The sequence below is a fragment of the Henckelia pumila genome, chromosome 2 (assembly GCF_033568475.1).
Source record: "Henckelia pumila isolate YLH828 chromosome 2, ASM3356847v2, whole genome shotgun sequence".
Taxonomy (NCBI): Eukaryota; Viridiplantae; Streptophyta; class Magnoliopsida; order Lamiales; family Gesneriaceae; genus Henckelia; species Henckelia pumila.
Window position 1 is genome coordinate 140,762,230 of NC_133121.1, and position 13,473 is coordinate 140,775,702.

Sequence of the window (13,473 nt, forward strand, 5' to 3'; positions counted from 1 at the left end):
AAAAGATAGTGTTTAAGATTTATTTATATATATATATATATATATATATATATATATATATATATATAGAGGGAGAGAAAAGAGAGAGAGAAAGAGAGAGAAAACAAATTAGGTGCTTCTTATTAACACGTGTCTCAAACACGACATTATTAATTGATGTTTGCCGACCAGACATAAAGTTTTGAATAATAAGTCGATTTAAGGGCAAGACCTTTTTCCATTTTCTAGATTTATGCACCAAACGCAAAAAGTGGGCCCTGTACGCAAGAGTTTTTGGAGATATATTATAAAGGGGAAGAAATCATGATTTTTAAATATTCTTTTGAAATTTTAAAAGTTAATGGGTATTCAAGTTAAACTTTTATAAATTTTATAGAAATCTAATGGTATTTAAAATAAATTTTAGTGGAGTTTTAAAAAGTTATGCGGTATTCAATAATGACTTTCAAAAACTATATAAAAGTAGACATGTATTCAAATTTTCAATATATTTTTAATGACTACATTAAAGTCATTAAACTACATAAAGTATAAAGTACAATAATAAAATTTCTAGATTTACTTTCGTTTGAACCGAAAGATTTGAATTTATTTCTAATTTCATTTCCCACTTGTTTTTCCTTATTCCCTCTTAAATTTTTTTATGAAACTTTTTACAATGTGAAATCAAAAGGTAAAAAAAAAATTAAAAATCCATAAAAAAAATTATTTTTACCTTTGAAATTTTGGAGATGATTTTGTTATTTTTTATACATAATTTATACAATTAATTGTAATAAATTATAATAAAAGATACACTAATAAAACTACAAAATTATTTAATTTTTAAATAGTAGAAATTTTACTCCATAAAAATGATAAAATAATAATAATAAATATGGCTATTTATTTTTTATAAAGTAAAAATTAATATTTTAATATATGATTGAAATAAATTTTTTTTCAAATATTTTAAATATAATTATCTTTATTTTATAACTTCTAATCTTGAAATTCTATTATTTCAGATTATAGTTATGAAATTCCTTAATAAAATTATACTGCTATACATATAAAAATCTTACAATTTTATTAAAAATATTTTATTGTCATAGAATTGAAAATAATAATAAATTATTTTTAATAATTTAATTTAATTTATTCTCTTATTGAACATTAATTATATATATTGTTCATTAATTTAATTATAATGTCACTACATTTAATATATACATAAACCAACACACATTGATACACACACATATATTTATATATATAAGGATAATTATATCGAATAAACATATAAAAATATTATTAAATAATATTAATTAAATTTATTTAAATGTACTTTTTTTTAGGTATAACCAGGGCCGAACTTTATGTAAGGCGAGAGAGACCATCGCTTCAGGGCCCGGCCTAATAGGGGGCTCATTTTTTTTATTAGATGTATATGTTGAGTTCGAGAGATATGTTAATATGATTAATATTTTAGCTTCCTTTTTGTATTGGTTTGACCCCTCAATTACTTAATATTATATGTACAATCCTAATCCACAGACACTCCAATATTTTAGCCCCTTCGACCCAATTCTCAATAATTTTTTTACTGAAATCTTGTTTATTCATTTATTTTATGTATAATTGATTTGGCAACATAAAATTGAAAATTGTCGTGGTTGATATTTTATAGTCATAGTAAAATTAGGATTTCTTTGTGTTCACATGAATTTTTTTGAATTCTACATTAATCAATTTTTCTTGTTGGTTTTGCTCATGCTTTAAATTTAGTAATTTTTAATAAATTTTAAATACAATATAAATAGACTTCGGGATTTTTGTTGAATTTTAAAAAATTAAAAGAGTGAGTTTTTAACTAGTTGGATAAAGTCTTTTATGAAGTTTCAACAATCTTTTGAGTCATGATATACATTCATACATTAATGATGATGAGTAGTGTTTGGAGTTGATGATCATAAGATGTTAGTTAACATATTAGTGAAAAAGGAGCAATTGGTATGCATTTACTGTGTTTGAAGGAACTGAATGATTATTTCAAAGTAATTATATTGCTATAATATTTTGTTAATCATATCAATAACATTTGCATCAACAAAAAAAACTATATTTTGATAACTGGATTATAAAGATTTGATAGATATTTTTCTTTCTAAAACAATTAGATGATAGTATTTATTTAATCATTTCAAATATTGGTTAACTTGTTATTTATGTAAAATATTATTTCCGATATATCTATGTATTATTTAGTAAATTTGTTATTTACGAACTGAACTTTAAAACTATTTATCGCAATAAGAGTGCCCGGTCTTTATTTTTTGCCTCAGGTCCTATCGAACACATGTACGACTCTGGGTATAACTAGTTTATTTTTCATAAAATATTTCATTGAAATATGTGAAAAAGTTCATAGAATATGTAAAAATCTTTGGAAGTAAATCTACGAGAGTCTGTAAATATCTTTTTCAACTCTGTAGAATTTTGTAGAAGTCAACAAAAATCTATCATCTCCACAGAAGTCTATTATTTTAAAAAAAATTCATCGAATCTCTGTAATGAATACATACCTGTTATTTTTCTAAGTCTGTGTTAGCACGAATGCTTAATTTTAATTTACTCAATATACATCGAAAGATAGCAGCTACGAGATCCATCATTAAAAAAAACCAACAATAATTGATATATCTTCCTCTTTTTTGCGTATATTGCAATGTAGCCGGATATATCTGCACCATTTCTTCCTACTCAACTATAATCTCTGTTTTTTTTTCTCGTGTTGACGTTATACACAAGCAAGAAGCTTCCTGCATTAATGGTCGTAAGTCGACATCACCTAGAGGTTCAATTCTATGTTTTGGGTTGATTTTTAACATCAACCACAACGGAGAAGAAACAAATGTTCATAATAAATCGAATCGAAACATTAAAACATATTCTTTAATTTCATAATAACATTTTTTGTTATGTGTCTTCGTGTAATTTATAAAAAATATACACGCACGATACTATCTGAATAGATATTGATCATTTGATATTCTTTTGTTATCCAAACAAAGCCTCGAGTGATTAATGTTGATTGACTTTTGCTCTCTTCATTAGTTGATTTTGTTGCATAGGATTATAGGAGCATCATTTATTGGTTGACCCTTCTGGAAGCAGCTAGCCTGCGATATAATTGAAATTTAACATTGATCTGAAGGAAAATGCTGTGAACATATATATGAAGTGACGTAAGCTCGAATAAATTAATCAGGTAGGGTCTGATTAATCCGACGATTTTCTTTTAAAACAAATTGTATAAAAAATAATCGATTAATATTTCCAAGACCTAATCTGATATTTGATATAGTAGTACGTACAGAAAACACCTTAATTAGACCGGCTTAGATTGTAGCTAAGATCTGGTGAAGGCCTGTAATATATATTTTTTTTCAACATTGATTGAGTCAAATGAATAAATCTGCGCCATTTTGCATTCCAAAAAAAAAAAAACTATATATTTTAAAATCTTAAAAAAGTATTTTAAAACAAATATAAACGAACAACAAAATTGTACGACCATGTCCGTATGTGTAGTTGTGGTTAAAATATGTTGTGTACACTATTGATACTTGTTGAATCTTTTCGTGACGAAGCAGCTGCCTTCAGTTTAGAAAGCAAAATCATATGACATTATAAAAATGGAATGTTTCCAATAATTCCATATGTCCATTCACATTCATCTATATTAGATTAATGCCTTCACCACTTGATAAAACTAAGATGATCAATTAAGTTAATTGCTTTCTCTTACATTTAAGGTTGCAAGGTATCTGACAAGAAAATTAATGGGATATATTCATATTGGGTCAAATGAAAAACAAAATAAAAAATATATAAAAAAGCGCAATTTATTAAAGTCACAAGTAGAAGAATCTGAAATGATTAACTTTGATACCCTATGAAATTATTTTAACCCAAACCCGTTAATTATGGGTTTATAAGGGTTGGCCCAATTATGGGGTTATTATTTATAAAGGATAAGCCCAAATTCTTACAGGGTAGGGCATGTACAGGCCTGGGCTGAAGTTAACAGGGTAACCCGAGTTGTTGTCTAATGGACCGACCCAAGCTGGGGTATAATGGACTGACCCGAGCTGGGGTATATTGGGCCGATTCGAGCTAGGGTCTAATGGGCTTGGTATGTTTCCTAATTTATATAGGACTCGGTTATGTTGGAGATAAGCTTGACCATTGCACAAATATGAATGAGATATGGATAAGCTCAAAAACGGACCAATGAATGAAGAGTCATACTTCAGGACATGTTATAATTCGACTAGATAACTTACTCTATTTTTTCCTATAAATACAGGTACTGTTATGGTTTTATTATTCATTATTCACTACTCATTATTCATCACACATTCACTCTCACTTTTATATTCACGCACTCATATCTCTCAGTTTTCGCATTAATCATACCCTCTGCATTCAAGACACTGACTTAGGCATCGGAGGGGTCACGCCGAAAACACCTTTGGCGCCCCTTGACCTAGCTGTTGCTTGCGCAGATTTCATTTATACCCGACCCGACCTGTTTCATAGAAGATTTGGAGGATCCATTCTACCATACCGAACCCGAGGTAAAATTTCGACATCATTAATTGGCGCCGTCTGTGGGAAATTGAAGAAAAAGAGTTTCGATGGCTAATCAGAATGGAGATCACCCAAATTTAGAGGTACTAATAGCTCAGGCTGTTCAGAGGGCTTTTGCAGAAAGAGCGGGGGCCAATCCGCCGCACATTGATCATAATGCCCACCTCGATGAAATCAGAAAGTTGAAGGAGGAGATGGAGCAGTTAAGGAAAAAGCAGGCCGGGTACCTAGCTACCACAACAAGAAACATTCCTTTTACTCAGGAGATATTGGACGCCGACCTCCCCAAGCAGTTCAAATTACCTCATGTTGGGGAGTATGATGGCAAAGGGGATCCTGAAGACCATTTGGCACGCTTTGAGAATGCATTTCTGTTGCATAAATATTCTGATCAGATCAAGTGTAGGGCTTTCCTTACTACTCTCATAGGACCGGCCCAACAATGGTTTAATATGCTACGCCCGGGGGAGATCAAGAAATTCAAGGATTTTAGCAAATCCTTTTTGCATCACTTTGCTAGCAGCAAAAAGCATCCTACCACTACTTTCAGCCTTTTTGCAATCAAGCAACGTGAACATGAAAATCTGAGATCCTATATCCGCAGGTTCAGCGCCTTGGCCCTCGAGGTACCCACGGCTACGACAGACCTACTCATCAGTGCCTTCATGCAAGGGCTGGATACAAAGGATTTTCTTAAATCTTTAATAAAAAGGGTGCGAGAAACATACGAGGAATTACTCGCCCGGGCTGAAAAATATGTCAACATGGAAGAAATACAGGTTTTGCGGGCAGCTATGAAGAGGGAACGACCAAAAAGTCCAAATAAAAATAGGGTTCCGAGTAGTAATTCAGGGATGGGACAACCATTTCGACCCACATTATTGGGAGAATTCACCGCTTTCACTCCTTTATGCATGAACAAAGTCCGAGCTCTACAAATTTGTGAAGATCGGAGACTCACACAGAGGCCTCCCTGGGCTGAGAAGGGACCTCAAAACAGGGAATCAGATAAATATTGTAACTTTCACAATGAATATGGGCATACTACGGAGTATTGTCGTCAATTAGATCAAGAAATCGAAAGGATAATACAGCAACATTTTGAGTTGAAAAATATATTGACCCGTCAAGAGGGGTGTCGCCCAAACAGGGGACAGGGAGGAAGGTCAAGACAAAGAGCCAGGACTGGTCCTCCACATTAAAATTTTAACCAACCCAATCAAGACCAGCCCAGGGGTGACCGGGCTAATCAGAGACCAGCTCCGCCTGCTCGAGGAATTATCAACATGATTTCGGGAGGCCCCATTGATGGAGATTCCAACCGAGCTAGGAAAACGAATAGTAGAAAATTAGTAAATATGGAGATCGGCAATCAAATTGTCCACAATGGCCCGACCCTCTCTTTTGGGCCGGAAGATCTGAAAGGGATTTCTAACAACCATAATGATGCACTGGTGATAAGGGCCATGGTCGCAAATTATGATGTAGCCCGGATATTCGTGGATTCAGGAAGCTCTGTCAACGTCCTATTTCAGGAAGCAATAAATCAAATGGACTTGGGGCAATACAAGATAGAACCAGTCGTAACATCACTCCTTGGTTTCACAGGTCATGCTATCCGACCTGTGGGGTTGGTGCATTTACCCCTAACTCTGGGTAAGAGCAACATCCGCAAAACCAGGATTATGAGTTTCATTATTGTTGATGCTCCATCTGCCTACAATGTCATATTAGGCAGACCTGCCATGACCACTTTCATGGCAGTTGCGTCAGCCCTGCATCAGAAAATAAAATTCCCGGTGGGAAATGAGGTCGGTGAAGTACAAGGGGATCAAATTATAGCTCGCAAATGTTATGTAGAGGAAGTCAGAATAGAGAAAAAAGTGGCCAGGACTGATAATATTGACAGACCTGGGCTTTCTAGCATGGAAAAAGTCAACTTGATAGAGGACACATCTGTCACTACTGAAGAAGAAATTGAGGAAATCCATATTTCACCTCCCTCTGGAGTGGTAAAAATTGCTCGCACCCTTGAAACATGATTGAAACAACTGCTACTGGAATGCTTGGAAAAAAATAAGGATGTTTTTGCATGGTCAGTTTCCGACCTAGTAGGGGTACATCGAGAAGTGGCAGAACACCAGCTCAATGTAATAAAGGGTTGTCGCCCTATCATTCAAAAGAAACGGCACTTCGGTCCTGAAAAAGATGCGGTAATAAAAGAACAAGTAGATGAATTACTCAGAGCTGGACATATTGAGGAAATTTCCCGACCTGGTTGTCTAATGTAGTTCTGGTGCCAAAATCTTCTGGTAAATGGCGTATGTGTGTAGATTTTTCGGGATCTGAACAAGGCATGCCCAAAGGATTGTTACCCGTTGCCCAGAATTGATCAACTTGTTGATTCAACAGCAGGTCACGAGCTGCTCAGCTTCTTGGATGCATATCAAGGATATCATCAAATCCCACTAGCTAAACAGGACAAGAATAAAGTGAGTTTTGTGACGTCAACAGGAACATATTGTTACGTGGTCATGCCGTTTGGGCTAAAAAATGCTGGGGCTACATACCAAAGGTTGATGGATAAAGTATTTGAGCAGCAAATCGGCAAAAATATCGAGGTCTATGTAGATGATATCCTGGTCAAGACCCGAACTACGGACCAGTTCATTACCGACCTAACTCAAACTTTTCAGACTTTGAAGCGCTATCAGCTTAAGCTAAATCCTAGCAAGTGTACTTTCGGAGTCCGAGCTGGAAAGTTTCTTGGTTACATGGTTACAAGAAGGAGAATCGAAGCTAATCCCAAAAAATTCCAAGCCATTATTTCTATGAGCTCCCCCAAGAATATACAGGAAGTACAGAGGCTAACAGGTAGAATTACAGCACTGGCCCGATTTATAAGTAGGTCAGCAGATAAAAGCCTCCCTTTCTTTAAGGCATTACGAAAGACGAAATATTTTGAATGGAATGAGGAAAGTGAAAAAGCCTTTCAGGACTTGAGGGCTTACTTAAAGCAATTGCCTGTGTTAAATAAGCCTATCCAAGGGGAAGAATTTTTCTTATATCTGGCGGTGACCAACCGAGCAGCCAGTTCAGTCCTAGTCAGGAAGGACGGAATAAATCATCAGCCTGTGTACTTTGTGATTCATGCCTTGAAGGGAGCTGAACTCAATTATTTAACGCAGGAAAAACTAGACTTAGCTTTAGTTATCACTGCGAGAAAATTGCGTCCTTATTTTTTGTCACACCCCATCACTGTGCTGACCAACAGCTTTCTGGGAAAAATTGCAGATAATCGAGACGCATCAGGGAGACTTATCAAATGGATTGCAGAGCTGAGTGAGTATGACATCAAATTCGAGCCCCGGACAGCCATAAAAGCTCAAGCCCTAGCTGATTTCTTGGCGGAGACGGTACAACTAGAACAAGAAGAGTTATGGAAGATTTTCGTAGATAGGTCATCATGTTAGTCCGGGTGCGGAGTTGGAATTGTGATCATCTCACCTTGGGGGGAAGAAACTAATATTTCAATCAGGTTAGACTTCAAAGCCTCAAACAATGAAGCGGAATATGAGGCATTATTTCTTGGGCTCAAAGCAGCACAAAACTTGGGCATCTCCCGAGCTAATCTGTATTCCAATTCCCAATTAGCAATCCAACAGAGCAACGGGAGATTTGAATGTAAAGATGGGAAGATGTTGAGGTATATCAAAGCATTAGACAAAGCCAAATAAGGGTAAACTGAGTTGAACTTAGAGCTCATCTCCCGGGCTGAAAATATTAAGGTAGACCACTTGGCCCGCTTAGCCAGTGCTCTGAATGACCGATTTGATCCCATTGTTGCAGGTCGGGAACTTTTTTTGCAACTAGAAACTCTGGATGATATTATAGCTCAGGTATCGGAAGGAGACTGGCGATATGATATGCACAAATATCTAATCAAGAAAGAATTACCAAGTGATAATAAAAAAGCAAAGAAAGTTAAGAGAAGGGCTCTCTGCTTTGTCATGATCGATCAAATTCTGTTTAAACGATCTTTCTCTCAGCCTTTGTTAAAATTTTTGGGTCCTGATGAGGCCAATTATGTCTTACGAGAAATTCATGAAGGGTCTTGTGGCAGTCACCTGGGCAGTCTGGCCCTAGCTCGAAAAGCACTTCTGGCAGGATTCTTCTGGCCAACCATGCAGAAAGACTCAGCAGATCTGGTTAATTCTTGTTATAATTGCCAGAGACATGCTAACCTACAATGGAGACCTGCAGAATACATGAAGGCAGTGGTGGCCGCTTGTCCTTTTGATCAATGGGGGATGGATATTGTAGCGTCATTCCCTGTTAGCACAGGGCAAAGAAAATTTTTGTTGGGCGCAGTCGATTATTTTTCCAAATGGGTTGAAGCCGAGCCCTTAGCCAAAATTACAGAGAACGAGGTGCTCAATTTTCTATGGAAAAATATAGTATGTCGTTTCGGGATCCCTCGCAGGTTGGCATCATACAATGGGAGACAGTTCTGTGGATCTAAAGTGCAAGCATGGTGTCAAGAAATGAAGATCGAACAAGTTTTCACCTCTGTGGCATACCCGCAAGGGAATGGACAGGTCGAAGTTACTAACAGGACGATTGTTCAAGCTCTTAAAACACGACTGGATGCAGCTAAGGGTAATTGGGCAGACGAACTCCCTTCTGTATTATGGTCTTACCGAACTACAACTCGATCCGGTACGGGTGAAACTCCTTTCAGCATGGTGTACGGGACTGAGGCAGTTCTTCCAGCGGAAATTGGACAAGAGAGTGCTAGGATAATGGCATACGGGGCAAACAATCAAGAACTGCGAGCAATGGATTTGGACCTACTTGAGGAGCACAGGTCCCGAGCTTCAATTAGGCTCGCAGCCTATCGCAAACGAATGATCCAGGCCTACAATAAAAGATTATATCCTAAGGTTTTCCAGGAGGGAGACCTGGTTATGCGAAAGATACAACATCCCGGGGAGAGAGGAAAGCTAAAGGCTAAGTATGAAGGCCCCTTCAAAGTAATAGGAAAAGCTGGAATAACAGCATATTATCTGGAAGATGCTCAAGGCAGGAAGGGTAAAAGGCCATGGAATGCTCAGCACTTGAAAAAATACTATCCTTAGTAGCCCCGCTCGGGTTTCATCAGGTTTTTATAGATCACTAGGCTGGTCCTTAACCAGTTGGTCTTTTGGCGTTATTTATGTTATTAAATAGTCAGTCCTGTTTTGCTTAAGTTAGGATCAGTCCTGTTTAGTGTCAATTTTGTTTTACAACAATGTCGTAGAAAGAGTCAATTCTATTTTATAGCACTTAGTATTTCTTGGACATTCTTTATAAAAGCCCAGGCAGGTCTGGCATTCAAGGACCACATCAGTAGAACTAAAAGCCCAGGCAGGTCTGGCATTCAAGGACCACATAGGTGGAACTAAAAGCTCAGGCAGGTCTGGCATTCAAGGACCACATCAATGGAACTAAAAGCCCAGGCAGGTCTGGCATTCAAGGACCACATCAGTGGAACTAAAAGCCCAGGCAGGTCTGGCATTCAAGGACCACATCAGTGGAACTAAAAGCCCAGGCAGGTCTGGCATTCAAGGACCACATCAGTGGAACTAAAAGATCAGGCAGGTTTAGCATTCAAGGACCACATCAGTAGAACTAAAAGCCCAGGCAGGACTGGCATTTAGGGACCCCATCAGGAGAATTCAAAGACAAGCATGTCTGTCATACCAAATTCATTAAGCTTATTAAATGATCAAGCAGGACTGGTTAAAAAACCCACGGTAACAAATCTAAAAGGGGTTTCAATCTCCAGGATTCCACCCGAACCCTCACAAATTTAAAATAAGTGGAACTTACCTTTTGTTATTCGGCCAATCCGGGTGTATATAGGTCGGGAATTTAATAAGTTGCATTTCATGAGTTCCCGCCTAAAATTTTAACTCGGTTCAGGCACAGGTAAGGTCATGTCTTCAAAATTAAGTTATGACTCACTTGGTCAGTCCGGTCACATATAGGTCGGGTCGGTAACTTTTTACACTTGGTAAAAAGTGGTGTCGTGACTGTTATTTGCATTTATAGTAAGCATATTTATATAAAAAAAACCCGAGCTGGTCAAAAAACATTCAGACTAACAAAGTATTGTATCAGCCCGACCTGGGCAACAACAAAAATAGATGACCACGCAAGGTCTACCAATTAGATCATGTTTTTAAACAAGTGTTCATACAAAAATCAAGGGGCGGGGGCGTCTTGGGGCTTTGAGGTTTTTTTTGGTTCGGCCTCCTCAAAATCTTCTTCTGGCATGTCATCGAGAGCTTTGGAACAATCCAGGAAAGTGGCGGGGTGCTCGGCCTCCGAATATCCATTAGCCCTGAACTGGGCTAGACATCCCTTGAAACCCTCGTCGAAAAAGGTGGCCGCTTTCTCGGCTACGGCGTTAGCAAAATCCAAGGAGTTCAGGAACTCCTTTTTCCCAAGCTCTTTGGAAGCTTCAAGTTCTTTGTTCAAGGCCCACACTTTACTCTCCAGCTCAATCTTCTCCACCTCCAGCTCGGAAATTTTGGTATTAGCAGCTCCCAGGGCAGCCCGGCTCGATTCAGTTTCCGCTCTCAGTTTGGCCTGTTTTGCATCGTATTCTTTTTTCATCTCACGGGTCTTCCGCGTGAGTTCAGATATCCGAGCCACAAAAGCTTCTTGGTTCAAGGCATGTTCCTCTCGAGTTCTGAAGGCTCGGCTAGTAATTTCCCCTCCCCAAGCTAAAGCCTATGAAAATATAAGGGATAAAGGCTAGCTCGGTCAAAGGCAGTTCAGTATATAAATTAAGTTAGAAAAATCGCAACGTACCTGCAGAGTTTCCATGGCGAAGTTTTGTTCGGCTTCCAAGTTGGGCACCGCTTGTAGGATCTTAAGGTCAGAGCGGGAAATCAAGTTCTGCATTATGCCCAGGCACCCTTGAGGTCGGGCTTTGAGAAAAATGACATATCAGGGACCCCAGGCATATTAGGCACTCCTTTAGGCTCAGTATCAGGTAGGGATTCGAACTCCACTACCGCTTCCTTGCCACGAGCTCGCGAAGAGGAGACAGGGGGTGGTTGCTGAAGCTCGGACGCACTAGCGTTGTGATGATCCTTGGCCTTTGAGTTTTTCTTCTTGGATGGCTCGACAGGAGGGGGCTCAGGATGAGTACCGGCCTCATCTTCGGTTTTTTTCCTCTTTAGATTCTTTTAGGCAGCTCTGAAATTAGCAGGCATGGCTGCAGATCTGATCCTGTCGTCTGAACAAATAAAAGTAACAATCAAATAAATTGAAAAGATAATTAAATAAATGTAGTATGGGTACAGGGGTACTACCTACATCCCCTACGATCTTCTCTCCTTTCCCACTAAAGCCATAATGGCAGAGCAGATCATCCCCGATTAGGCTCTCAATATCAAAGGTTTGAGCGGACATGGTGTTGATGAAATTAGTGAAGTCATGAGTAGGTAGAGCTGGGGGTTCGGGGGTTGTGAAATTCATGGCCCAGTTCGATCGACATTCTCAGGGATGATTAGGTTTAACAAAAAAATACCTATTTGTCCAACCCTTGTGCGAGCTAGGCTTGCCCTTCAAAAAAGGATATTCGGTCGCATGGAAATATAAAAGCGGCCCGAGACGGTTTTCTTAATTTGTAGAAAATAGGTAAAATTTCCGATGTGTGGGGACCTCGGGTTGCTAATCTCTTCTTAGGGCAACTAATGATTAATTAAACAATTAATCAAACAATTAAAAAATAATAAATCAAGAGCAGCCGGAGCTTCGCTCGATCGGGCAAAATCAGCCGATCGAGCGAGCACCAAAGCCCTGCTCTCGGTTCCCAAAATATATTGGCCTCGCTCGATCGGATGAACTCGTCCGATCGAGCGAGCCCAATATTTCATTTCTCTGTTTTTGCAAATTGATGGTCGCGCTCGATCCTAGCTTTTCACAGGATCGAGCATGCCATCAATTCCAGAAAAACCAGAATCATTTTTCTGCTGTCAATCCTCAACTTTCATCTCAACAATCCAAAACTCAACCTGAATCATGGTTGATCAAGATAGGAACATGCATATAATCATATATAACGACGTGAGCATATAATCATGCGATTCTTACATCAAACGGATATCGTAAAAAGCATTAAATCACAAGCTACACTAAAATCATAAGTGAGCTTCCCGTATCAAGTCTTCTACTATGTTTGATGTACTCTAATATATATTCGTTTAGCTATAACCCGAGTCCTCACGTGCTAAGTCTCACTCCCAAGCTGTCAATGTCATCTCAGACCAGCTCCTGCCCCATCTGTTGTGATGCACACATACAAAACAAAACAACAGCCGGATAAACTCCGGTGAGAAATCATCTCAGTATAAGCAACATATCAAAAGCGTTAAATAAATCATATCGACTCTATTTAACTCGACTCAACAAATATATTAAATAATGCTTCAATCGATCGATCAAGAATTGATTCATACTTCTTCGTTTCCATCAAGATTCGTATCCGATCTTGACTTGGATATCCATCTATCGTAGCCATTCTCGGGCTAGAAAATAAGGTCACCCTCCGACCTTGGCATAGAATCAATTCATATCATCATCATATCAAATTCATATCGACTCAAAATCAAAGATCCACTACCTGGGATGGATCGACAACATCAAAATCAAAACAAAGCAATAAATACGTATGTGATTTTGGCGGAAGAACTCAAGAAGAATCGATCTTGAGTTTCAAACTTCCTGACTCTCGATGTCGTCATTATACCTTCATATTTCTTCTGTTTTGAACGCTTCAAATCT

The 13,473-nt window shown here is 37.9% G+C and overlaps 1 protein-coding gene across 1 annotated transcript; it reads left to right on the forward strand.

Moving 5' to 3' along the window:
- Positions 1–4,682: 4,682 nt before the first annotated feature.
- LOC140878556 (uncharacterized) lies at positions 4,683–5,837 on the forward strand. Its single transcript, XM_073282161.1, has one exon. It carries the CDS (start codon positions 4,683–4,685, stop codon positions 5,835–5,837), a length of 1,155 nt encoding a protein of 384 aa, XP_073138262.1.
- Positions 5,838–13,473: the final 7,636 nt, after the last annotated feature.

Excerpts from the sequence above, each read along its gene's own strand:
- LOC140878556 (XM_073282161.1), top strand. The coding sequence starts at position 4,683 with ATGGCTAATCAGAATGGAGATCACCCAAATTTAGAGGTACTAATAGCT.